The sequence below is a fragment of the Talpa occidentalis genome, unplaced genomic scaffold (assembly GCF_014898055.3).
Source record: "Talpa occidentalis isolate TD23 unplaced genomic scaffold, MPIMG_talOcc4v2.1 talOcc4.4, whole genome shotgun sequence".
NCBI lineage: Eukaryota > Metazoa > Chordata > Mammalia > Eulipotyphla > Talpidae > Talpa > Talpa occidentalis.
This window is the reverse complement of record NW_023604295.1, coordinates 31,093,204-31,115,106: the sequence shown is the minus strand read 5'-3', so window position 1 is coordinate 31,115,106 and position 21,903 is coordinate 31,093,204. Positions and strand designations below refer to the sequence as shown.

General features: G+C 56.9%; 2 protein-coding genes across 5 annotated transcripts; one reads left to right on the top strand and one right to left on the bottom strand.

Annotated features, from left to right (window-relative positions):
• Positions 1-1,005: 1,005 nt before the first annotated feature.
• Positions 1,006-12,708, top strand: CLCN2 (chloride voltage-gated channel 2). 2 transcript variants are annotated; one of them, XM_037525209.2, is made up of 24 exons: positions 1,006-1,083; positions 3,293-3,449; positions 3,590-3,721; positions 4,082-4,210; positions 4,297-4,430; positions 4,525-4,602; positions 4,686-4,764; positions 4,887-5,012; positions 5,114-5,198; positions 5,288-5,389; positions 6,262-6,346; positions 6,511-6,666; positions 7,043-7,112; positions 7,348-7,458; positions 7,683-7,896; positions 8,179-8,312; positions 8,576-8,748; positions 8,862-8,976; positions 9,183-9,253; positions 9,479-9,535; positions 9,683-9,721; positions 9,898-10,002; positions 11,889-11,975; positions 12,104-12,708. In XM_037525209.2, exons 1-24 carry the CDS (start codon positions 1,012-1,014, stop codon positions 12,296-12,298), a joined length of 2,706 nt encoding a protein of 901 aa, XP_037381106.1. In that variant the 5' UTR covers positions 1,006-1,011; the 3' UTR covers positions 12,299-12,708. The 2 variants fall into 2 exon arrangements, with proteins under 2 accessions (XP_037381106.1, XP_037381107.1); XM_037525210.2 differs by lacking the exon at positions 9,479-9,535.
• On the bottom strand, positions 12,647-20,932 carry FAM131A (family with sequence similarity 131 member A). 3 transcript variants are annotated; one of them, XM_037525211.2, is made up of 6 exons: positions 20,899-20,932; positions 19,759-19,901; positions 17,190-17,283; positions 16,764-16,946; positions 16,474-16,587; positions 12,647-14,385 (listed from the first exon to the last, which is right to left on the bottom strand). In XM_037525211.2, the coding sequence occupies exons 3-6, from the start codon at positions 17,257-17,259 to the stop codon at positions 13,910-13,912; spliced, it is 843 nt and encodes a 280-aa protein (XP_037381108.1). In that variant the 5' UTR covers positions 17,260-17,283; positions 19,759-19,901; positions 20,899-20,932; the 3' UTR covers positions 12,647-13,909. The 3 variants fall into 3 exon arrangements, with proteins under 3 accessions (XP_037381108.1, XP_037381110.1, XP_037381109.1); XM_037525213.2 differs by lacking the exon at positions 20,899-20,932 and adding an exon at positions 20,550-20,891; XM_037525212.2 differs by lacking the exons at positions 19,759-19,901; positions 20,899-20,932 and adding an exon at positions 19,315-19,461.
• Between the last annotated feature and the right edge of the window lie 971 nt (positions 20,933-21,903).

Genomic DNA, 21,903 nt, shown 5'->3' with positions numbered 1-21,903 from the left:
ACCCCCAGGTCTGTCCCTTTCAGGACCCTGATAGAGAACGCAGAGCGCCAGCAGGCGGTTCCCCCAAGGCGGTGAGACGTCAGCAGCTACTCGGGTTTCTCCTTAGGCCTTGCCAAGGAGAAGCGACCTCTGTCCCCCCACGCCCGCCTCCCAGGAGCGGCCTCCCAGGCACCTAGATCTCCCTTCCCTGGGGCCTCACCCCTTCCCGCTCCTCCCCTCCTCCTAGCCCGCACACCCCGCCGGCCGGGCGGCTCCAGGAGTCCCGGGGAGGTGGGGGAGGGACGGGCAGAGGAGCGCCTCCCGGGAGGGAAAGAGATCGGGAGCGAGGGAGAGACCGCGGGCCTCAGTTCCGAGCATCCCCCCAGCCCCCTCCCTCTGGGCCTGGCGTCCTCCTCGAGCCCCGCAGCTTTGCTTCTCACCCCCGACGGGGCAGAGGGCCCTCGCCAGGCCCGCCCGAGCTGCTCGCTCCGAGGAAGCAGAAGGGCGCCTTCCAGAGAGATGAAGGGCCCGAAGGGCCTGACCGAGACCGCTCTGCAGCCCCCAGCCCCCAGGCCCCGCGGAGCCCCGCGCCTCCCGCCCCTCCCGGGCGCCGCAGACCCGGCCCGGCCCCTACACGTGCCCACGGCCCCGCCCCCGCCCTGGCCGCGGGCGCCCTCCTCAGCCCCCCGCCACCGGGAGATGGGGCGCGGGCTCGCGCGCCCCCAGCGCCCCCTGCCGCCGCCCCGGAGTCGGGGACGCGGCCCCGTGGCGACCCCGGCCGGCCTGAGCCGGCCCCCGCGGACCGGCCGGCGGGCGGAGCAGCTCTGAGGGCACCGCCCTCGGCCCGCCCGCCGAGGAGGGGACGCGAGCGGCAGGCTGCGCCAGCGGCACCCGCCCGGGGCCCGCCGCACTCGCGCTCGGCCGCCCGGGCGGAGGGGACCCGACGGGTGCAGGCGCGGGCGCCGCCGGCCGGGAGCCGAGTCCGGGCCGGAGCCCCAGCTGCAGCGGGAGGCCAGCGGGCGGGGAGCCGAGATGGCGGCCGCGGGGGCCGCGGCGGCGGAGGAAGGGATGGAGCCGCGGGCGCTGCAGTACGAGCAGACCCTGGTAAGTGAAGCCGAGCTGAGCCCGGCGGGGAGCGCCCCGGACCGCTGCTGCCGGCCACCCCTCCGCGAGCTGGGGCCAGCCTCAGCCGGCCCAGCCCCCTGAGATGGGGAAACTGACGGCCGAGAGCCCGAGAGCCCGGAGGGCCAGGGGGTGGAGAGCTGCACACAGGTTTTGGGCTGAGGCTGGAGGCCCGTTGAGGACAAGGACACCGGGTGCTCGTCGTAGGTGTCGCCCCCACTCACGTATTCTTTGCTCCTCCCTCTCACCACCTGCACCCCGTTCCAACACCCCACTACCGTCTCCGGCATGCGCACACCCTTGAACTTTTTCTGCCTACACTATCTCCATCATGTGAGACTTTCCCTGTGTCCGCAGTGCGTGCATGGCCCTGTGCGAGGCAGAGAAACTCAAGTGTGTAGAAAGCTGACCAGACCCCAACCCAGCCCCAGCCCCTACTCCTGGGGGCTGGCAACCCAGCATTGGCAGGAACCTCTCATGGATTCCCTGGGGGGAGGGTGGCCTGCCCCACTGGGGGTCGGGAGCTTTGGGGACAGGGTCAAGCAGGAATGGACATTGGAATTGAAGCCTTTGTCCATGATAACTCAGGGTCCCGGGGTGGCCCTTGGCCTCATTAGAATCAGGGGTCCTGGGGCTCTGAGCTGACTCATGGCCACTACTGTAACTCCGTGTTTGAGAAGCTTTTGCTCCTTGTATCATTGGGTTGGGGGACCCAAACTCTAGGGAAAGGAGTGGGTCCTGTGACTCCTTTTTACCAGCTTGGGCTGGAATTTGCCCAGGAAGGAGGCTGGGAGGAAGCCTCTCTAGGAGAAGGGGGCCTGGGCTAGAACTGTGGCTGGGAGGTGCCCAGTTATGAGAGAGAGTGACCGAGTGAAACGTGATCACAGAGAGAGGTGGCAAGGCTAAGGGTGGAGCCAGGGTGGAGGTGTAAGTCTTGGAATCAGGTGGCAGGTGTCCATCAGTCTGCACCAGCTGAGGATGGGGCATTGGTCAAGGCAGCAGGCCCTTCGCCTCTAAAACAACATCTGTTGCACCAACCCCAGCTCCATTGCCTTTGCCAGGTCTCTATCTCTGGAAGGAGTTCTCAGGGTCAGGCTCTCTCCCCCCCCCACTCAGTGCTCCAGCCTCAACCCCTTCTCCTTCCCATCCCTTTGTCTCTCTCTCCCGCGCTCACCTCCCCCGCCTACACTGTCAGCCTCTTCATACTCTACTGTCTTTCTCTTTTTCTCTCCCCTTCCTCCTCTCTCATCTTTTTCTCCTCTCGGCCCCATCCGCCTGCCTCTCTTTCCCCCTGTCTCTTCTCTCCCCCTTTCCTTCCTTCCCTTATTCCCTATCATTCTCTCTCTGTCTCTATCTTTCCCGGCCTCTCCCCCTCTCCACCCCAGTCCCAACAGGAGCCCTTTGTGTCCTGAAGCTCTGCGGGTGGCAGCCGGAATCTACTCCTCCCCGCCCCCCAATACACGCCCAGCTTGGCAGGTCTAGCCCTGGCTCGCGACTTTCCAGTCCCATCACCCCAGCATCCGCAGTCACAGTCCAGCCATCAGCGTCTGCCATCCCCAACCCACCACTGGACTCAGGGTAGCTCCAGTAGGGCTGAGGCCACCAAGTACTCTCCACCCACCTAGAGAAACTTTCCACTCCCTGCTGGCCTGGCAGGCTGGTGGGGGCTGAGGGTAGAGAATGGGGACAAGGGGATTAGGATGGGTGGGAGGGGTGCAGCTAAGTTGGGCACAGGCCAGAGGCCCAGCAGGAACGTGATAAGGATTGGGGCCCCCGCCTGCTCCTAGGCCCAACTCAGCTGCCCCCAGCTCCGTGAGGCTCTCATTGTTATCCATATGCCCTTGACCATCCCTTTTCTGTGACCTTCCTTCCTCCCACTTGCAGACCGTGCCTTAGGTTTTCCATCTTTTCTTCTTCTGGGGCCTACCCTCCCACTCTTCTTCAGTGCCCCCGCCCCAGGCCTTTAAGAAGAGGACCGATTATTCTGCCATCCCCAGAGCTGTGTCCCTATACCTTGGCTGCCCCGTCACTCCAGCCAGGACAGCCCCCACAGTCTGCAGTGTGCATTGTTCCCATACCCCAAATCAAGAGGGGGCATATAATGTGGGGCTGGGAGAAGGGTGATTGAGGCAGTGGGAATCCTCCCTCCATCCCCACGTCTGCTAATCCCCCCATCTTCCCTATTGCTCAGATGTATGGCCGGTATACTCAGGACCTTGGGGCCTTTGCCAAAGAGGAAGCTGCTCGGATCCGGCTGGGAGGGCCTGAGACCTGGAGGGGTCCACCTTCCCCTCGGACTCCCCCAGAGCTTCTGGAATATGGACAGAGCCGTTGTGCCCCATGCCGCAGTGAGCCCTGGGTTGGGGCAGGAGACCTGGTTATGCTGTGCTGAGGGGGACAGAGGACACTGAGCTGCCTTGGAGGGGGCGGGGACAGGGCAGGAGCACTTTGGTACCAGCCTCTCCATTCTTCCCTTCCCTGCTCCCAGTCTGCTCCGTACGCTGCCATAAGTTCCTCGTGTCCAGAGTTGGTGAAGACTGGATCTTCCTGGTCCTGCTGGGGCTCCTCATGGCTCTGGTCAGCTGGGCCATGGACTATGCCATCGCTGCCTGTTTGCAGGGTGAGGACAAGAGCCCGTAGAGGGAGGGCTGGGAAGATCCACCTGCTTCCTCCGTGCCTCACTTGCTCAAAGACACTTTGAGCCACTTCCACTTCCACGGCTAGCCTGGGCTTGTCCTGTCTTCAGGCATAATCACTGCCACTTCTCCAGGTCACAAGTTCCTGCCTCCCCTCTCCAACTGACCCTCTTACCTGCAGTGACCTTTGTCCCTGTGAATGCCCTCTGGGCCCCCCTCCCTACCCCTTGTGCCGTGCTTTGTGCAATATCCCCTGGGACAGACTGTCATATCAGTCTGTCCCAGAGGCCACGTGGGGACTGGCGTGTCTCTCAGGGGTCGAGCAGCACATTGTCTCCCCACAGCTCAGCAGTGGATGTCGCGGGGCTTGAACACCAGCCTCTTGCTCCAGTACCTGGCTTGGGTCACCTACCCAGTCGTCCTCATCACGTTCTCAGCTGGATTCACACAGATCTTGGCTCCTCAGGCTGTTGGTACTATAGGAGAGCAGGGGAGAGCAGAGATGGGGCCCCTGAAACTGGCACATCAACTGACTCTCCTGGGGCCATACCCCTCCCAGGGTCTGGCATCCCCGAGATGAAGACCATCTTGCGGGGAGTGGTGCTAAAGGAATACCTCACCCTCAAGACCTTTGTAGCTAAGGTCATCGGACTGACCTGTGCCCTGGGCAGCGGGATGCCCCTTGGCAAAGAGGTAACCCCAGGTTGAGGAATGAAGGGACCCCTCCCAGGGGAGAAAGGCGCCAGGTTAAGGATGTGCCCCCTCACCACCTGCTCCTACCATGCAGGGCCCCTTTGTGCATATCGCAAGCATGTGTGCTGCCCTGCTCAGCAAGTTTCTCTCTCTCTTTGGGGGCATCTATGAGGTAAGGGGAAACCCGAGGGAAAAGAGAGTGGTGAGACGGGCTGCTGAGCCCAGGACCGACGCCCTCTTCCCTTCTCTCGCCAGAATGAATCCCGAAACACAGAGATGCTGGCCGCTGCCTGTGCCGTGGGAGTGGGCTGCTGTTTCGCAGCACCTATTGGAGGTGGGCAGTGTGTCCAGTCCCCCAGCCCTGCCCTTGGCCTCCCCTCCTATGCTGCTCTCCTTTGAGTCTGAATCCTTTGGCCACACCCAGGCCTCAAGAGGTAATTTCCCTGTCCCTGGCAGGTGTCCTGTTCAGCATCGAGGTCACCTCTACCTTCTTTGCTGTGCGGAACTACTGGCGGGGCTTCTTTGCTGCTACCTTCAGTGCCTTCATCTTCCGGGTCTTGGCAGTCTGGAACCGTGATGAAGGTGAGGGGGGCCTGAGGGATAAAGGGCGCCCCCAAGAGGGCTCAGGTCAGGCCCCCGTGAGGCTGGATCTGCCTCCCTCTGCTCCTCTGCCTTCCCTCCAGAGACCATTACGGCTCTCTTCAAAACCCGATTCCGGCTTGACTTCCCCTTCGACCTCCAGGAGCTGCCTGCCTTTGCTGTCATCGGGTGAGGAGCTGAGGGGGCTGGGTATGTCCCAGCGGAGGAGGTAAACGAGGGAAGATTCCCTTTTACCCCGGTGCTTCTTCCTTCTCCAGTATTGCTAGTGGCTTTGGGGGCGCGCTCTTTGTCTACCTGAACCGGAAGATTGTCCAGGTGATGCGAAAACAGAAAACCATCAACCGCTTCCTCATGAAAAAGTGAGTTGGTTCCAGGCTCCTCTTGAGGCCACTTTAGATTGTGTGAGAGTCACACTGGAGTGGGAGGGGCTGGCAACAGGTGAGAAGGCCCGCAGGGGCGCAGCCAGAAAGGCAGTCTTTTACTTAAGAAAACCAGTCAATGATGTTTTCCAGGCTGAGTGAACATTCTGGCTTTTATGTGAATTACCTGAAAATTAGCACTTTTGAATTTTTAGTCAGTGGCAGGGGGCTTTTGAATTAAAGACTAAGGCTTTCTTAGGCCCTCGACCTGGCCCTAATAGTATTGCTCCCCATAGTTTGCCTCCGGCAAAGCTTGGAGATGGGCAAGAGTTTTGTTGTTGTTTTTTTTTTTAATCTCCAAAGCACAACTCTCTCAGTTGTGACCCTGAGGTCTGGGAGTGGGGAGGTCTGAGACGTGACTTCTGTTGGGACTGACGTCCTTCAGGGAAAGAGCAGCCAACTGAACCTGCTCCCTATGCCACCTTTGGTCAACTTTATGAGTGACCCCAGCTTCCCCCAACACTGACCTTCACTCTATGTCACCACAGAGAAACAGACAGAGGCAGAAACTTCACACCCTCACACAATGTGCCCTTCAGCCGGGGCTTCTAAGGGCAAGGGGAGGAGTCACAGCTCAGAGGTGTCCAAGATCAGGCTGGGGCATGGAGTCAACAGAAAGGGCATTTGGGCTCATAACCCTGGCTGCCATCACCCTCCGGGCCGTGGTATCATGAACCTTCCCTCAGAACTGTGTGCTTTCATGTAAGAGCCATGACTTTGCTGTGACTGAGCCCTGAGATATGTGAGGGCATCTACCTGTCGCTAGTAGGTGCACCACCCATGTTTGATGCTGTGAAATCTCCATCCTCTAGACGCCTGCTCTTCCCTGCTCTCGTGACCCTGCTCATCTCCACTCTGACCTTCCCCCCTGGCTTTGGACAGTTCATGGCTGGACAGGTACCCCACGCAGAACAAGAACTTGAGTTTTCCCTTGGGATGCATCCCTTCCAAAGCCAAAAGCCCCAGCATGACTGTGAGATCCCCTTCTCTCCTGCTTCCCTATGGGACCCTCCCCTTCGTCCTGTCTGTTCCCCAGCCTGAGGCACCTTGTTCACCTTTAGCTCTCACAGAAGGAGACACTGGTCACCCTCTTCGACAACCGGACTTGGGTCCGTCAGGGCCTGGTGGAGGACCTCGAGCCTCCTGGAACTTCACAGGCTTGGAGCCCACCGCATGCCAATGTCTTCCTCACCCTGGTCATCTTCATTCTCATGAAGGTGGGCTCCTTACGCACGTACAGTAACTACTTACATAGGGAACAATGTGCCAGGCACTGTTTAAGCACTTTCTATACAGAAAGTTCCTTTAAGCTCACAATGCCATGAGAAAGGTAGTATTACTTAAATATGGAAAATGCAGATACACAGAGACTTAATAACTGGCTCAAAGTCACACAGCTAGATGGCAGAGTGAGGATCTGAACCCAAGCCACATGGTTCTGGGGTCCTGCCCCTTCCCATTACCTCAAGGGAATTCTGGAATAGTTGTGAAGTTTGTACCCCACTAATAAGCAAGGTAGGCTCCTGGGATAGAGCTGGGGGCTGCTGGGGCCAGGTAGTGCCTCTACCTGTTCGAACCCCTTCCTACCTGCAGTTCTGGATGTCTGCACTAGCCACCACCATCCCAGTGCCTTGCGGGGCCTTCATGCCTGTCTTTGTCATTGGTGAGTCCTCAGCTGCCTGTTCTCCCAACCTGCATTCTTCCCACCCACCGACCGTCTCCTCTCTGCCTGGGAAAGGGTTTTGGTCCAGCCCCAGCCCCAACCCCCAACCCCACCTGAGTGTCCCCTGTACTTAATGACCCACTGGCCCCTCCCCCACCCTCTGACCCTCTCTCTTCCTAGTGCCCCCACCCTCCCTCTCCACTACCTGTTTCTCTTCCCACCCCCCTCCCTGAAGGAGCAGCATTTGGGCGTCTAGTGGGTGAAAGCATGGCTGCCTGGTTCCCAGATGGGATTCACACAGACAGCAGCACCTACCGGATTGTGCCTGGGGGCTACGCAGTGGTAGGTGAGTGCTCCAAGCCCCCATTTGACTTGGAAAACCCCTGGCCGGGCCACAGGGTCTGAAGCTCTGGTGCCCCCTGCTGACAGAAACCAGGCTTCCCTCAGATGCACAAGGCCAACCTCCATAACTGACTGGGCAGTCCTGAGGGCCCCCATAGGATCGTCCAGGGTGGAGAGGGTCATCTGGGACCTGGGCATCCTAAAGAAACTGAGGATGGCTGTTCCCAGGGGCGGCTGCTCTGGCTGGAGCAGTTACACACACAGTGTCCACTGCTGTGATCGTGTTCGAGCTGACTGGCCAGATTGCTCACATCCTGCCCGTCATGATCGCCGTCATCCTGGCCAACGCTGTTGCCCAGAGTCTGCAGCCCTCACTCTATGACAGCATCATCCGAATCAAGAAGTTGCCCTATCTGCCTGAGCTTGGCTGGGGCCGCCACCAGTATGCAGGACTGGGCACTAAGGGGGTGCGGGGGAAGGGTGGGAGACATCCCAGGACCCCCTCATACCGACTTCTAACAAAGTCCTGAGCCAATGCAGCTAGAAGACCTCACTGCTTCCTTCTTGTCCACACCCTGAGGGTCAGAATGAAGGGTGGGGAGTACCTCTTCCCTTAGCCCTTGTCTCACGGGCTCTGGAGATTTCCTTATGACCCTGGGATAGAAGTGATCTGGGCTACCCTCCCCATAATGACCCCAAGCCAAGTGCCTCTCTCTGGCCCCAGGCAGTACCGGGTACGAGTGGAAGACATCATGGTGCGGGACGTACCACACGTGGCCCTCAGCTGCACCTACCGGGACCTGCGGTTGGCACTGCACAGGACTAAGGGCCGCATGTTGGCCCTCGTAGAGTCCACTGGTGAGACCAGGAGGGAGCCCAGGTGCCAGGGGCATCTCCCAGCATTGCTGTTCAGAAACGGGGAGGGGATGAGAGCTCAGGAGCAGTCTCCTTGATTCCAGAGAGAATGGCCCATCATTTGCCAGTCAGGGTTTTCCCTTCAGTGTGTGGTCTGTGTCTAAGGCCCCATTTGGGGGTGGGAGGTGTGTGAGAGAAGATCCAGGTGTTGGTGGTGAATGGAGGGCCTCACTCCCAGCTCCTGAGTCCCCCCACCTGCTCTCCAGAGTCCATGATCCTCCTGGGCTCCATCGAGCGCTCACAGGTGGTGGCACTGCTGGGGGCCCAGTTGAGCCCAGCGCGTCGGCGGCAGTACATGCAGGAGCGTCGAGCAGCCCAGACCTCTCCACCATCTGATCAGGAAAGTCCCCCCAGTCCTGAGACTTCCGTCCGCTTCCAGGTGAGGGAGACAGCCACACAGACGTCCTAAATGCCGTTGTGTAGACTGATTGAGAGGGTGACATAGATGTGGTCTGGGACCACAGCTTCACTGGCCCCTTGTTAACTGAGCAGGTGAAGACCGAGGACTCCGACTTCCCTGCACCCCGCGGGGAGACTCACAAGCCCCTGAAGCCTGCTCTCAAGAGGGCTCCCAGCAACGCCATGAACCATGGGGACAGTCCTGCAGGTGAACCCAGCTGCTGCTTGTGTCTCCCCTACATCTCCCCACAGAGCCCGAGCCCAGCTCAGAAGCGCCAGGGTGCCTGCCCGGCCTTTCTGCTGGAGCACATCCCACTTAAGGAGCTGCCCGGGACGCCTCTCCCTTCGCCCTTGTCACCTCTCCCTGTTCTCTAAAGATGACGTTGTCCCTGGGGCTTGTGTTTGGGAACACAGGGAACATGGAGCAGGCGGGCATCGCCCTCCGGAGCCTCTTCTGTGGCAGTCCTCCTCCAGAAGCTTCAGAGGTGAGTGGTTGGAGCCTTTCTGGCCTTTCTTTCCAGCCCTCTCTCTGACATGGGGACACCTCTCTACTCGCCCCGCCGTGCGCCTCCATCCTCCCTGCCCCTCTCCTCCTAGATAGCAGCTCTCTCCGCGCAGCACATCTTTCCTCCTGGCCTCTGCCACTTGCCCTCACCTCCCTCCTCCCTATAACGTCCACTCCTCTTCTCTCCGGTTTGGTTCTAACAAAGTTGAAGTCGGAATCCTGTGAAAAGCGCAAGCTGAAGCGGGTCCGCATCTCCCTGGCGGTAAGTCATCCCTTCCTTCCTGCAGTTCAGGAGCCAGTCAGGGAGGGCCAGGGTCTAGGCTGGGTCAACTCCCCACGGAGCCAAGCCAAAGGAATATGCCCACCCACCCCCGGTCCCTAACTGCCAACCTCTCTCCTTCCCTCCTAGAGCGACTCAGACCTGGAAGGCGAGATGACCCCTGAGGAGGTGAGGTGTGACTGGACTCTGAACCCTATTTTTCCCTGGGTGTGTTCGGTCATCATCTTGGCAGCTGTCCTCACGGGAGGGACCGTGGAGTAGGAAAAGGGCAGGCCGGTTTTCAGGGAGGTGAGGACAACGATCAGCATCTTTTCCCTATTAACCTTCTACTCTTGTTCCTTTAGATTCTGGAGTGGGAGGAGCAGCAACTAGATGAGCCTGTTAACTTCAGTGACTGCAAAATTGACCCTGCACCCTTCCAGCTGGTGGAACGGACCTCCTTGCACAAGGTAGGGCCAGTGACCTAGGCTGGCCTGACACATGGAAGTACAGGGTGGGGATCTTGGTCCTCCCACAAGTTTGGACTCAGGCCAGCAAGGGAAAAAGGAACAACAGTGAGCGGGCTCTGTGCTGAATGTTTTTCAGACACATCGATCTAAACGGTGGGAGGCTGGGCACCGGGGCCCTTTCCCTTCTTCCTGCTCTACGGTAGAGCCAGGCATCATTTTTCCTCTGTTCAGCCTTGCCCCCAGGGAACTCTGGACCTAAGCAGCAACAAAGACAGGGCTCTAACTGGGTGGAAGCCAGAAGGCCCTGCTAGGGTCATAGCTAGGCGGGAGGCTGCCAGCAACCAACAAGGCTGATACACCCACACTGAAAATACTGGGTGAGAAATAGGCGGGATAAGAAAATCTAATAAACAAGCCAGCAAATATTCAAGTAGGGGCGGGACACTGCCAAGGAGAGATAAACAAAGATGAGAAAAACCCAGCGGGGAGCTTGGAATATCAGACCCCAGAAAGTCTGACTTAATGTAGGCCAAAGGAAAACTAGTAGGGACACAGGGAGGAGATAGCTCAGCAGGAGGACAAACCGGCCTGCAGAAATGAGGAAACTTGAGAGTGCAGACAGGTTGGTCGTGGATGAGGCTGACACTAAAGGAGAGCTGGGGCTCTCTGGAGAACTGCTTGGGAGGCAGGGGGGCCTCCCCAGAAATGAGCAGCTTGAGCAGCTAGTTTAGATACAAGCTGTGCCTAAGAGCCAGCCTAGCACAAACAAGCAGAGGCTGAGACCAGGACAGGGGACAAACAAATGTACTAAAGGAATCTGTAAGCAGATGAAAGTGAGTAGGGAACTGCAGTGCAGTTGCAAGGAGAAATGCGTGAAAATAGTACGCTGGGCTCTTACTTTAAAGCCTTTCTTTCCAAGACCTCTCAAACTTATCAATAATGATCACCTCACTTATCCCTCAAACATCCCATCATGGCGATAATGCTCACTTTTTTAATTGCCACCCATGTGCCAGGCACTGTGCTAATCTCCTCGTGTTTAATTTAATCCTGTGATGTTTTTTAGAGAGGACATTCAGAAAGGTTAAGCAAGTGGCCCAAGATCACAGAGCTAGTAAGTAGCAGAACCAGGCCTGGAATCCAAGATGGGCTGACCCAAAAGCCTTTGGATTTAACCATTTTAATACACAGGAAAACTGAGGCAGTAAGGAGGTCTCTTGCCCCAGGAAGTGCAGCAGTCAGTCCCAGAGCCCATATTTTCTGGCCTCAATCCCAGTATTCTTTCGGAAGGCCACATCGTCCCTCTCCCTGTCAATTCACTGTTCCAAAGTCCAAGAAGTACAGGCCTCAAAAGGGCTCCCTGGTGTCTAATTAAATTAAAATGAAAAAGAACAAAGTATGTGTTTGTTACAAACTTAAAAATCAGAGGAAGAGAAAAAGCCTTTGAGAAATGGACTAACAAAAGCACCAAGGACTGGAAGCGATAAGAACATAAAAGATTAGAATGCAAAATATCCTTGCAGGCCTGAGGAATCAATAAGTTGTAGCCCAATTAAGTGCAGGAGGAGAACTTTCAGAAGGGAATACATTTCATACTGTTTAGGAAGCAACTGCATATCACCACACCAGCTAGGCAGCTGTTCATTCAGACCACCTACAGAGAGGAGCAGGTGGAGGTGGGGAGGCTAGAGTCCCAGCACTAGACCAGGGGCCTGATGACAGAAACATTCTCATTATTCTTTTCCCTCTCATGGCCCTGTGCCCTTCCCCTGCCATCTGTGGCACCTCATCTATACCCCAAACCCACCTTGTCACGAGCCATTCTGACCTGTAATTTAGAACTGCCCCTTCGCGCATTCAGCCCGTGTTTTCTCCCCACCCTGCAGACTCACACCATCTTCTCACTGCTGGGAGTGGACCATGCTTATGTCACCAGTATTGGCAGACTCATTGGAATTGTCACCCTAAAAGAGGTGAGATGGTAGGGCCACTGAGCCACTTCCAAAAAGGCATGGAGGCTTACGTCCAGCTCCCCTGGGGGAAGTGCTGGGGAGGAGTCTAAGGAACCTCCCAGCCCACACCTCTGACCTGTTCTCTCCAGCTCCGGAAGGCTATCGAGGGCTCGGTCACAGCACAGGGCGTGAAAGTCCGACCACCTCTTGCCAGCTTCCGTGACAGTGCTACCAGCAGCAGTGACACAGAGACCACCGAGGTGCATGCACTCTGGGGGCCCCGCTCCCGCCATGGCCTCCCTCGGGAGGGCAGCCCTTCTGACAGCGATGACAAGTGCCAGTGAACCCCTCAATGGGCAGCCTGAGATAGCCGTGACCATGACTGTCAGCCTAGACTCTGCTGCTCACATCTGCCTTCTGCCTTGGGAAAGCAGGAGACAGCTAAAGCCGAAGGCTGGTGCCCCGGCCCTTCTTCCAAACCTGGGGTGCCAGCTTCTCCCAGTTTATCCTACCTGGAACCTGACCCAGAGCCCAGCTGCAGCAAGCATTCCGTCCTTGGGCAGATCAGCACTGCCCAGCAAGATGGGGGTGGGGTCTTGACCTCCGCTCCCTCTTTGAAGCGCAAAGGGAGCGAACTAAGATGGGTTTATACTGGAACCTCCAATGACCAGATGTATATAGAGATTTACAAAGATTTTTATATTAATTTAATAAAACAAATTCTTAAATAGAACAAAATAAACACCTAATGAGCCACTGATATATAGAATGTCTGTGCCCATCAGCTCTTGTTCTTACCTTGGTCCCTCTTACCTGTCAAAGCCCACAAGGCTCCAAAACCTGCAGCCACCCACACCCCCCACAGCCCTAAAACTCCAGCTGTCTGGAGAAACCCAGATCTGCAGAGGCCTCCGCTGCTTGCTCACCAACAACCTGGCTGGGGCAGAGGCCCCCAGTACTGTAGCTCTGGTTTTTCCATTCAGCCAAGAAAGGCACTACCACTCCTTCTGCCCCAAGGAGAGAGACTCCCCCATGACTGTCACTCATTGGCACAATTCCTGCCCCGACTCAGGCATCGACAGACAATGCCCGTGTGGCCCCCTTGTGGCCCTCTCTGGAACAACATCAAGCCCCAGCTTTAGCAACCAGAGCCGTCCCTTCTTCCACCTCCGCCATAATTAGCACTCGGGGTGAAGTGGGTCTGTGAGCCCGCAGGACCCTGCCAATACCTCCTACAGGGGGCTCACTCCAGACTCCACCAGCAGGGCCAGGAAAAGGGTGGAGGACACATGCTTTCATCATTCCAGTGTCTCCCAGAGAAGATCCAACTGAAAGAACAGACCAAAACCCCTTTCTTTAGGAAAAAGAAGAAGATTTAGAGACGATGGAGAGGTGAAGCACAGCACAAGCCCAGCTGGGCAAGGGGCCCTTGGGGGACGGCTCAATCCGTAGGCTCCAGGAGGGTAAGAGCCACCCCCACTCTGGGGTGGAGGTGATGCTATCAAGCACAGCACATGGACTGGGAGGTGAGGAGAGAAGCAGAGGAGAGAGGCATGGGGAGACAGGAGGGGGAGGCCGAGCTCCCTCTCCCTCTACCCCACACAGCCCAGTCACAACCACCCCCTTAGGGGCTCACATCATCCGAGGAGGACGTGTATGTGGTGTTTTTGATTCAAGAACATGAACATCACTGTCTGCCACAGCTGTGGCCATGCCCCAGGGGCCCCGGGCAACCCCCGGCAAACCCCAGGAGTGGGGGCAGGACATGCGCCCCCAGCCTTGCCCCTGCCTCCTCTCCAAACACTTTCATGCAAAACACAACGGAGGAGTGAGTGCTCCCAGGAGCCCTCGAGGCTTTGGAGCTCTGCTGGGAGCCTCCCACCTGCATTTGGGCACGGAGGCTCTGCCCCCAGCAGCAGCCAGGGGACGCATGCCGCCACCAGGCATAATTTGGGTCACTGTTCCTCCGGCTCTGCCTCATCCTCATCTAAGGACACCACCCCAGAAGAAGCTACGTCAGAGGCTTGCTGCTGCCGTTCCCAGCTGCCCACTGGTGGCAGGCAGAGCGGCTGGCAGTCCTTGCAGGGGGCTGTCTCCTCCTCGGCAGGGGAAAGGCAGGACTCCGTGAGGGGCGAGTTGTAGAGCGAGTCCTGGGTCTCCAATGGGCCCAGGCTACGGAAGGCACTTTCCCGGCTGGGGGGCAGTTTGGCAAGAAGCAGCTCTTCGCCCAGCAGCTGGGAGGCCAGCCGGGCCGGGGAGCCCAGCAAACCATCCTCCAGGCTGCACAGACTAGAGCACAGGGTCTCTGGGGACACGGTCTGCGAGCAGTCGCTCTCAGGCTCCACGGAGCCCTGGCGTACAGGCCGGGAGAATCGGTGGCCGGTGAAGAGGTCCTGGAGGTGGGTCCCCAGGGGCAGCTGCGCAGCCAAGTCTGTAGGGAGACAGAAAAGAAGACCATGCTGCTAGCACATTTCAGTTGGCCAACTTCTCCCTGCATAGCGCTGGGGGTGGGGGTAGGAAGTGGCTAACTTTGGGCAAGTCACAGTCTCTCAATGTCTTAGCTGCCTTAAGGGTAAACCAGGGGCCTCCCTGGTGGTGCAAGGGGCTAAGTGTCAGCGCTATGAAGCTATCCGCAGCCTCTGCAGCACGAGTCCCATCCCAAGCCAGGGAGCAACCCACATGGCACAGCAGACCTCTCCTGTCTCACCCGCTACTCCCCTCAGCAGTGTATTTCAGTTTACCTGTTCTATTCCCCACTCTGCCTCTGGTAAATCTTCTCACCCCAGCACCTCTGCCCTACACCCCAGTTCTTCTATGCAAAAATAAATAAAATATTTGGAAAAAAAGTTTAAAAAAAAATCCCTGGTTTACCTTTTTTTTTTAAAAGATGTATTTATCCATGCACACAAGAGCTGGGGTACAGGCCAGAGATCCGGCAAGGGAGAGGATTCACCAGAGACAGAGTGGGGAGTAGAACAGGCAGACTGAAACACACTGGTGAGGAGAGTAGTGGGAGAGACAGGAGAGGTCTGCTTCGCCATGTGGGCTGCTCCCTGGCCGGCCGGGGATGGAACTCATGCTGCAGAGGCTGCAGATTGCTTCAAAGTGTGGTGATTAACCCCTTGTGCCACCAGAGAGGCCCTACCTTTTTTTTTTTTTAAGACTTATTTATTTATGCATACAAGAACTGGGGTGCAGGCCAGAGGTATGGGGGTGTTTGCTGGCCAGAGGTATGGGGATTCACCAGAGACAGAGTGGGGAGCAGAGCAGGCAGATTGACTGAAATACACTGCTGAGGGGAAAAGCGGGCAAGACAGGAGAGGTCTGCAGTGCCATGTGGGTAGCTCCCTGGCTGGGGATCAAACTCTGGCCATCGTGGTAATAGTGCTGACTTAACCCGTAAGCCACCAAGGAGGCCCCTAAACCAGGGATTTTAATATAACTACTTTATGGGGTTGTTGAGTGTTGAGAAAACAACACTCTGGCACACAGTAAGGAAGCAGTAAATGAAGGGGTACTGCCCACAGTTGCATAGGTTTTTTGCTGCACAAGGGGAGGCTGTCCCAAGGCAGTGAGTGAGGGCTGACTAAGCAGCATGCCCTAGCACAGAGCTGGGCCTGCCAGAGAAAGGGGTGACTTTTTCCTAATTTGCATAAAGATTCCACATAGGCAAGTAGTGGCCTTAGATAAATGTTAGTTATTATCATTATACTAGGGGTCAAAGCAGGCCTGGAACTCAATCAAACGAAAACCGCTTGTGGTTCAGGGCTCTGTCTTGGCCTCTGGCATCCAGTTCAGTCCCTTTTGGACCACAGCAGCAATCTCCAATCTGCTCTAATGCAAGGCCCACCTTAGAGAACTTGTTAATTAGCTGGAGAGGTGGGGGCCAGCAGAGGCGATCTTCAAAGGCTACGAGGTGGGTGGGTGGGGATGACAGCCTGTGAGGCTGGAGCCCAGGAGCTACAGAGAAAGTCAGCCACGTGGGGTAGGGAATGGAAGATGAAAGAAGGGCCGGGAACATCTGCAAGCACTGGCCCAGAGAGAGGCCCACCACCAGGTCTTGGCTGGAATGCAAGGATGCTGAGCTGGAGCCAGCTCAGCCCTGTGGGCGATCCAGGCCCAGCACGCCTTCCTGTTTGCCTGGGGCCACAGCCCTGTGAGGTGCTGTGCTGCTGCACTGCGGCTCTGTCCTGCCACAGCCAGAAGGCTGCCTGGGGAGGGAAAGGCATGGCACAGAGAAACAGGCTGCAAGACCCAATTGCACAGAGAGAAAAGGCTCAGCATCTTGGGAAAGGAACTAATCTAGTTCCAATTTCCAACTGCTGATTCCCTACCCATGATCATGGATAGCCTTCGGCCCTTGGAATGCCGAGGGATGTCAGAGTCTGCCTCTCTTCTTCCCCGTGCCAAAGACTGAGGACATTCTGGATCTCCCTTTCCAAAGGCTGAGCTCTGAATCATGAGGACTACGGGACAGTTCCACCCCAGCTGGCAGCACCAACATGGGATGTCCCCTCACCTGAGTCAGTTCCAACAAAGTCCTCATCATAGGATTCATCAGTGGAGTCCTCACCATCCACCGAAGACCATGCCCGGAGCTTGGCTTCTGCAATGGCAAATTGCTCGGCAACTCCTGTCAGGGAGGACACAGTGGATTAGCAGAGAAGGTGAGCTAAGAGTAGGGCTCGTCCTGGAGACAAGAGAGGGGAGAGCAGGGGTGTAGAGAGACTCCAATTCCCACCTCACAACTGAGAAGATGACAGAGAACAGCCCTGTGACAAATGTATGGCTGACCCCTCTGTCACCCACCTGCTGCAAAGCGAGCCTCTTGTTCGCCCTCGCTGAGGTCTGAATAGGAGGAAAAGGCTGATTCCAGGGCAGTAGGCGAGTCACTCGGCTTGCTCCAGCCTTTCCACTCAATCAGGTGAGCCACTCGGCCCTGGGCCATGGCGGTGGGCTTAGTCACGTGGTCCTTTACCACCTGGGAAATACCTGGAGGTAGGCAGAGCGAGGAAGCCTGATAAGGGTACAGCACAAGGAGCATTTGGGAGGAAAGTGGGAGGCTGATGGTAGTTAGGGTCCATATGTGCCTTTGGGTGGGAGGAGGAGGTAGCAGGGATTCATCTGAGCAAAAGAGAAATCCCAGCAAGAGCTCACAGGATCCAGTCCCCATGGGTATGTGCAAAAGGAAAAGGACAGAGCGGCAGAGGCATGGGGGCCGGGGGGTGTGCATACCATGCAGGGAGGATCTGGCCAGAGCAGCAATCTCCTGGATAGTTAGGGCTCTCCGGGACTTGGGCAGCATCGCGACTGTGTCTCCAACATTCACCTTGGAGAATTAGTATCAGAGGGTCAGTGCCCCTCTGACAGCAGTGTCCTCCTACATGCTCACGCCCCACCCAAGGCATCAAGGGGGAGACAGGAACTGGGAAGAAATGCCCAGGGAGTGCATGTGTCACGGTGGCTTCTGGGATATGTTAAGAGAGTGAGAAGCCAGGACCGGCAAACTATGTCTTCCCCAGAAGCAATGGAGACTCGGGCAGGCCCAAAGGAGGAGAACTGCAACTAACGCTCCACTCTCTCAGCTCCCAGAGAGCAAGGAGGCAGGGCAGGAAGTAAAGAACCAAGGAGTAGGGCCATTGAGAAGAGAGAAGAAGAAAGATGGGTACAGCGTCACGGACTTCCTCCTGACCCTCTCCTTCACCCGTCTCCTCTCAGTCTTCAGATCCACACTCCAGCTGTTCCAAAAGTCGATCAAGGCTATGAACTCAGCATGACCAAAACCAAACTCAGTGCCTTCTCCCCATATCCGACCCTACTTCCTGACTCCCTTTCTCTGCATCATCCACCGTTCTCCCACCCAACCTGACTCCAAATCTCAGCATTACCTTCAACTCCTCCCTAAGCGTTGCTGTCCATATCTATCAAGACCGAATGATCCCATCTCCAAGCTGCCTCTAAGACCACACTCACCCTTTCTGCTTTCACTGCCCTTCTTCAAGCCCTCAATGCCACTGGCCAAGCACCAGCACAAGTGGCAGTGACCAAAGCACCTCCAATTCCATGAACCTTTCTCAGTCTAGGATGCTGTCAATGTTCCCTCTCCACTTCCCATGACCGGCTGGCTCTTTCTCACCCTTAGGGTCTTGGCTGAATTATGACTCCCTCAGTGGAATCTTCCTGGCCACCCTACTGGTTTCCCCTCTGCAGCCTGTAGCCAACCACTGGCTTCCATCAATGTACCCCGTGTGGGTAATTATGGCCTACTTCGAATCCACATTTTTGGTCTTTAGCTCAGTCTCTGAACTGAACACTGCACTCCGGTGTTTAACAAAGTACAGGGGCAGAGTAATCGCTCAAACAGACATAGGCTGGGCCTCCCCGGTGGCGCAGCGGTTGAGCGCTGGGTTGCGAAGCTGCGCGCGGCCTCTGCAGCGCCGGTTCGATCCCCGGCTGCTCCCCGGCCACCAGAGGAGGGTCCCACATGGCGCGCAGACCTCTCCTGCCGCCCGCTGCTCCCCTCAGCAGTGTACTTCGGTCCTTCTGCCTGCTCTGCTCCCCACTCTGGCTCTGGTGAATTCTCTCGCCCTCCCGCGCTTCTGACTGTACCCAGTGCATGTATAAACAAAACAAACAAACAAACCAGCAAACAAATAAATAAAGCATAAAAAAAAAAAAAAAAAAAAAAAAACAGACATAGGCTGAATGAATGGGGTAAGGTACAAATGTAAACAAATAATTTTCCTGGAGTGCAACTGGTCATAACATGTCCTATTGAAACTATTTTCTGGGCTTCTCCATTCTCCGATGAAGCACAAGCTTCACAGTTGGGCACTGAAGGAATCCATCCTGCCCCCTTCCTAATCTCTCTGAAGCTCCCACAGACATCCCGTGGCCAGTAAAACCCTACTTCTCCACCTTCCGTGTAGGCAAGCAACCCTCCTGCCTCCAGGCAAAGGAACCTTCCAGCTCCCCTTAGGCTAAGAAAGCCGCCCTTGCCTGACAAATTGTTCCCTGCCATTTAAAGCCTGTCTCAAGTGCCACCCCCTAATAATGTTTTTTCCCCAGATTTTTGTTTTCCATATCCCTTTCCCCGCCCCAGCACGGCCATTGCATTTCCCCTGAGGGATCTCAGGCTGGCAAGGCCTGAATCTATTTCACTTGGGGTCCTGTCTCCCCCCTCACTTGGCTGAGTGTTCCTTGGCAAGCCCCTGCAAATGTTTCCCTCAGCGAAAGAATGAAATGTGAGGCACACACCCCCTCCCCAGGGCGGCCTAGCTCTCCTCCATCACACGTCTACCCCTCACGCGAGGGGCTCCACCTGCCGTTTAACCCACCCTTTATCCCTCCCTTTCAGTACCTGGCTCACAGGACCCCCAGGGTGGCGCCGGGAGCTTCCGGCCAGGCCTGGGGGGAGGAGCACCTGCTGGGTGTTTCCTAGCTCGCTGGCTCTCCCCCCTCTTACTCCCCCCGGCCGCCGCCATCCACGCTGGCGCTCCGCGCAGCTGCGGCCCAGGCCCAGAGAAAAGGTGTATGTCTCCCTGGCAACCCATCACCATGCAACAGGGTCTCCCGGGATACAGACCGGGATGCGCTGACGTCAGTGCCAAAGGCGCGAGCAAGCCCGCCCGCTGGCACCGCGCCGAGCAGAGCAGACCGGCGCGGGGGCGGCCTTGCGGCCCTGCTGGCCGGATAGCGCCTCCGCTGAGCCAGAAGCAGGCTGGCAAGGCGGGGGCGGGGAATACAGATCCCCTTCGAGTGGATGCCGTCCCCGTTCCCTCTACCAATACCGGGGGCCCAGCACCTCGGGCAAGTCCTGGCTGTCCACGGAGGAAGGTCGGGAGGACCGGCTCCAGCCTCGGAGGGTCCGAGTAGATCCCAAAGAAGACAGAGAGAGGCCCCGGGGAAGCTCGATCCACTCCACAGCCCACGCAGGGTCCGAGGTCACTGAGGGGTGGGGAAAGGCTGTTCAGCTGGGCTCCCACTTATGCCAAAATCCCCATTTTCTTCCATTATTGCCTATCATTTCTCCTCACCGCCCTCCACCCCCCAACTCCCGAATATCAGCAAACACCTGGTGCTCCCCACAACTCTGAAAGCCCCCATCCCACAGCCCTGACCTTCAGGACCCTGGGGTGGTTTGGGGGCAGTCCACTGGCCACCTTCCACCTCTGAATATATTCTGCCATCAAAACCCTAGGGTAAAACCTAAACTTTGATAAATGCTGGCTTCTCTGGTTTCTCAGCCTAACCATGCCTCTTGAAAAGTCCATGGCATAGTCACCCACCATCACTGTCCTCCCCAGCGCCACCACCACGGACCCTCTGTAGGCTTTGCTGCCTTGCTACTCTTCGTTCTTTCCTCACACCGTTTCAGCTGGTACGCAGCTATACTCTTTCTTTTCTGACAAACCCATGATTTTTTCTGACCTTCGCCCCAGCCCCCTAAGGCACTTGTCCAGCCCCTATCTGGCTGTTCCTGTTTCAGCCTGATTCCCAATAGCTAAGCCAGAGTAATTTTCCTCTTGCACCTGAGCACCCTATTCCTCAGCTTCCCATCACCTCCCAGATCACATCTACGGTCCCTGGTCTCACCTCTGCGACTTGTCTGACAAGTCCATCGTCCTCCAGGCCCTTCACGCTGCCACAGAAACATTTTGCCCAGCACAGAAATCATAGGCATCCTTGGCTGTGTTGATGCGGAGAACCAAAAGCCCAGAACGGCTCCAGGCTCAGCTCCCAGTTCTATTCCTATTTTGGCTCCGGATGCTGAGCCAGTCCCCTCCCCACTTGGAACCTGTGCCTAGTCACATAAGGAGAACATTCTTGCCTCATGGCTTTGAGGAGGTGGGAGTGCCAGAGGCCCAGCCGAGCTCTCTGGAGCTCAGGAAGCCAAGGCCCATCCCCTAGACAGTGCCAACAGGCAATGTACACCACAACTGACCTTTAACTGGAGCAGCCGTCTCTGTCCCTGAGCCTCAGCCAGCTGGTGGTCCCCAGAAATGCTACCAACCAGAAGGAAGACACAAGGTTACAGGCCATCCCTGGCCTCTAGTTAGTACCTAATCAGGGCTCATGAGGCCAGTCCTGAGATCAGCCAATCTCCCCCCTGACTATAGGAGGGGAATGACTGACTTGCTGAACTCCAAGCCTTAGCAGGGCCAGAGGGCTCAGAGGAGCCTACTGCTTCTCAGCTTCAAAAGCCATGATGTTAATTTAGAACTACAAATCCCAGAATTCCTCATGGGAACCAAAGGAAAGTACAAATCTCAGCTAGAGTCTTTAGCTCCAAAGAACCTCACACACAAACCACACTAAGGCCTGTGTGACTGACCACCTGCCCTGAAAGCCCAGGAACTATTCCAAACCCAGCCATTAATGTCACAAGTCCCTGCCTGGCCTTAGGCTTGGAAAAATTCATGACAATGAAGTAAAGTCAAGTCAGCCAGCCAACCCTCAGATGCACAGGACCAAGGCCAGATCCCAGCATGCACCACCATCCATGGGAACCAAGGCCCAAGCAGGGGTCCGCCCTTGTGGGGAGCATGCCCTGATGGCCTCCTTCTGGGCTCCTTTCTCCCTTACACTGGTAGGGTCACTTTTGTTTTTGCTGTGAGTTCAGGGAGAGAGCTGAAACAGTTGTAAGAGGTGAGAGGTAATAATCAGGTGCTCACAGGTGCTCCAGATGGGGGGCTGTTCCCTTCGTCAACCAGCTGAGTCTAAAGGGGGTTGTTTTAGGCAAAAAATTCCGTGGTGGGGTGCATGGCCAGCCTTCGCAGGTTATCTCCTTTAAGGGGCTGGGACATAGCTAGGAGAGGTAGGTTCCCAGCACGGGGCCCACTCCCAGGACAGGGGGAGAGGAGGGGAGGCTGACGGGCATGAGTATGGGCCGGCAGTCGCCGCGGGCCGGCGAGGGTTGGCGAGCCCCTCCCCAAGCTGGGCGCCTCCT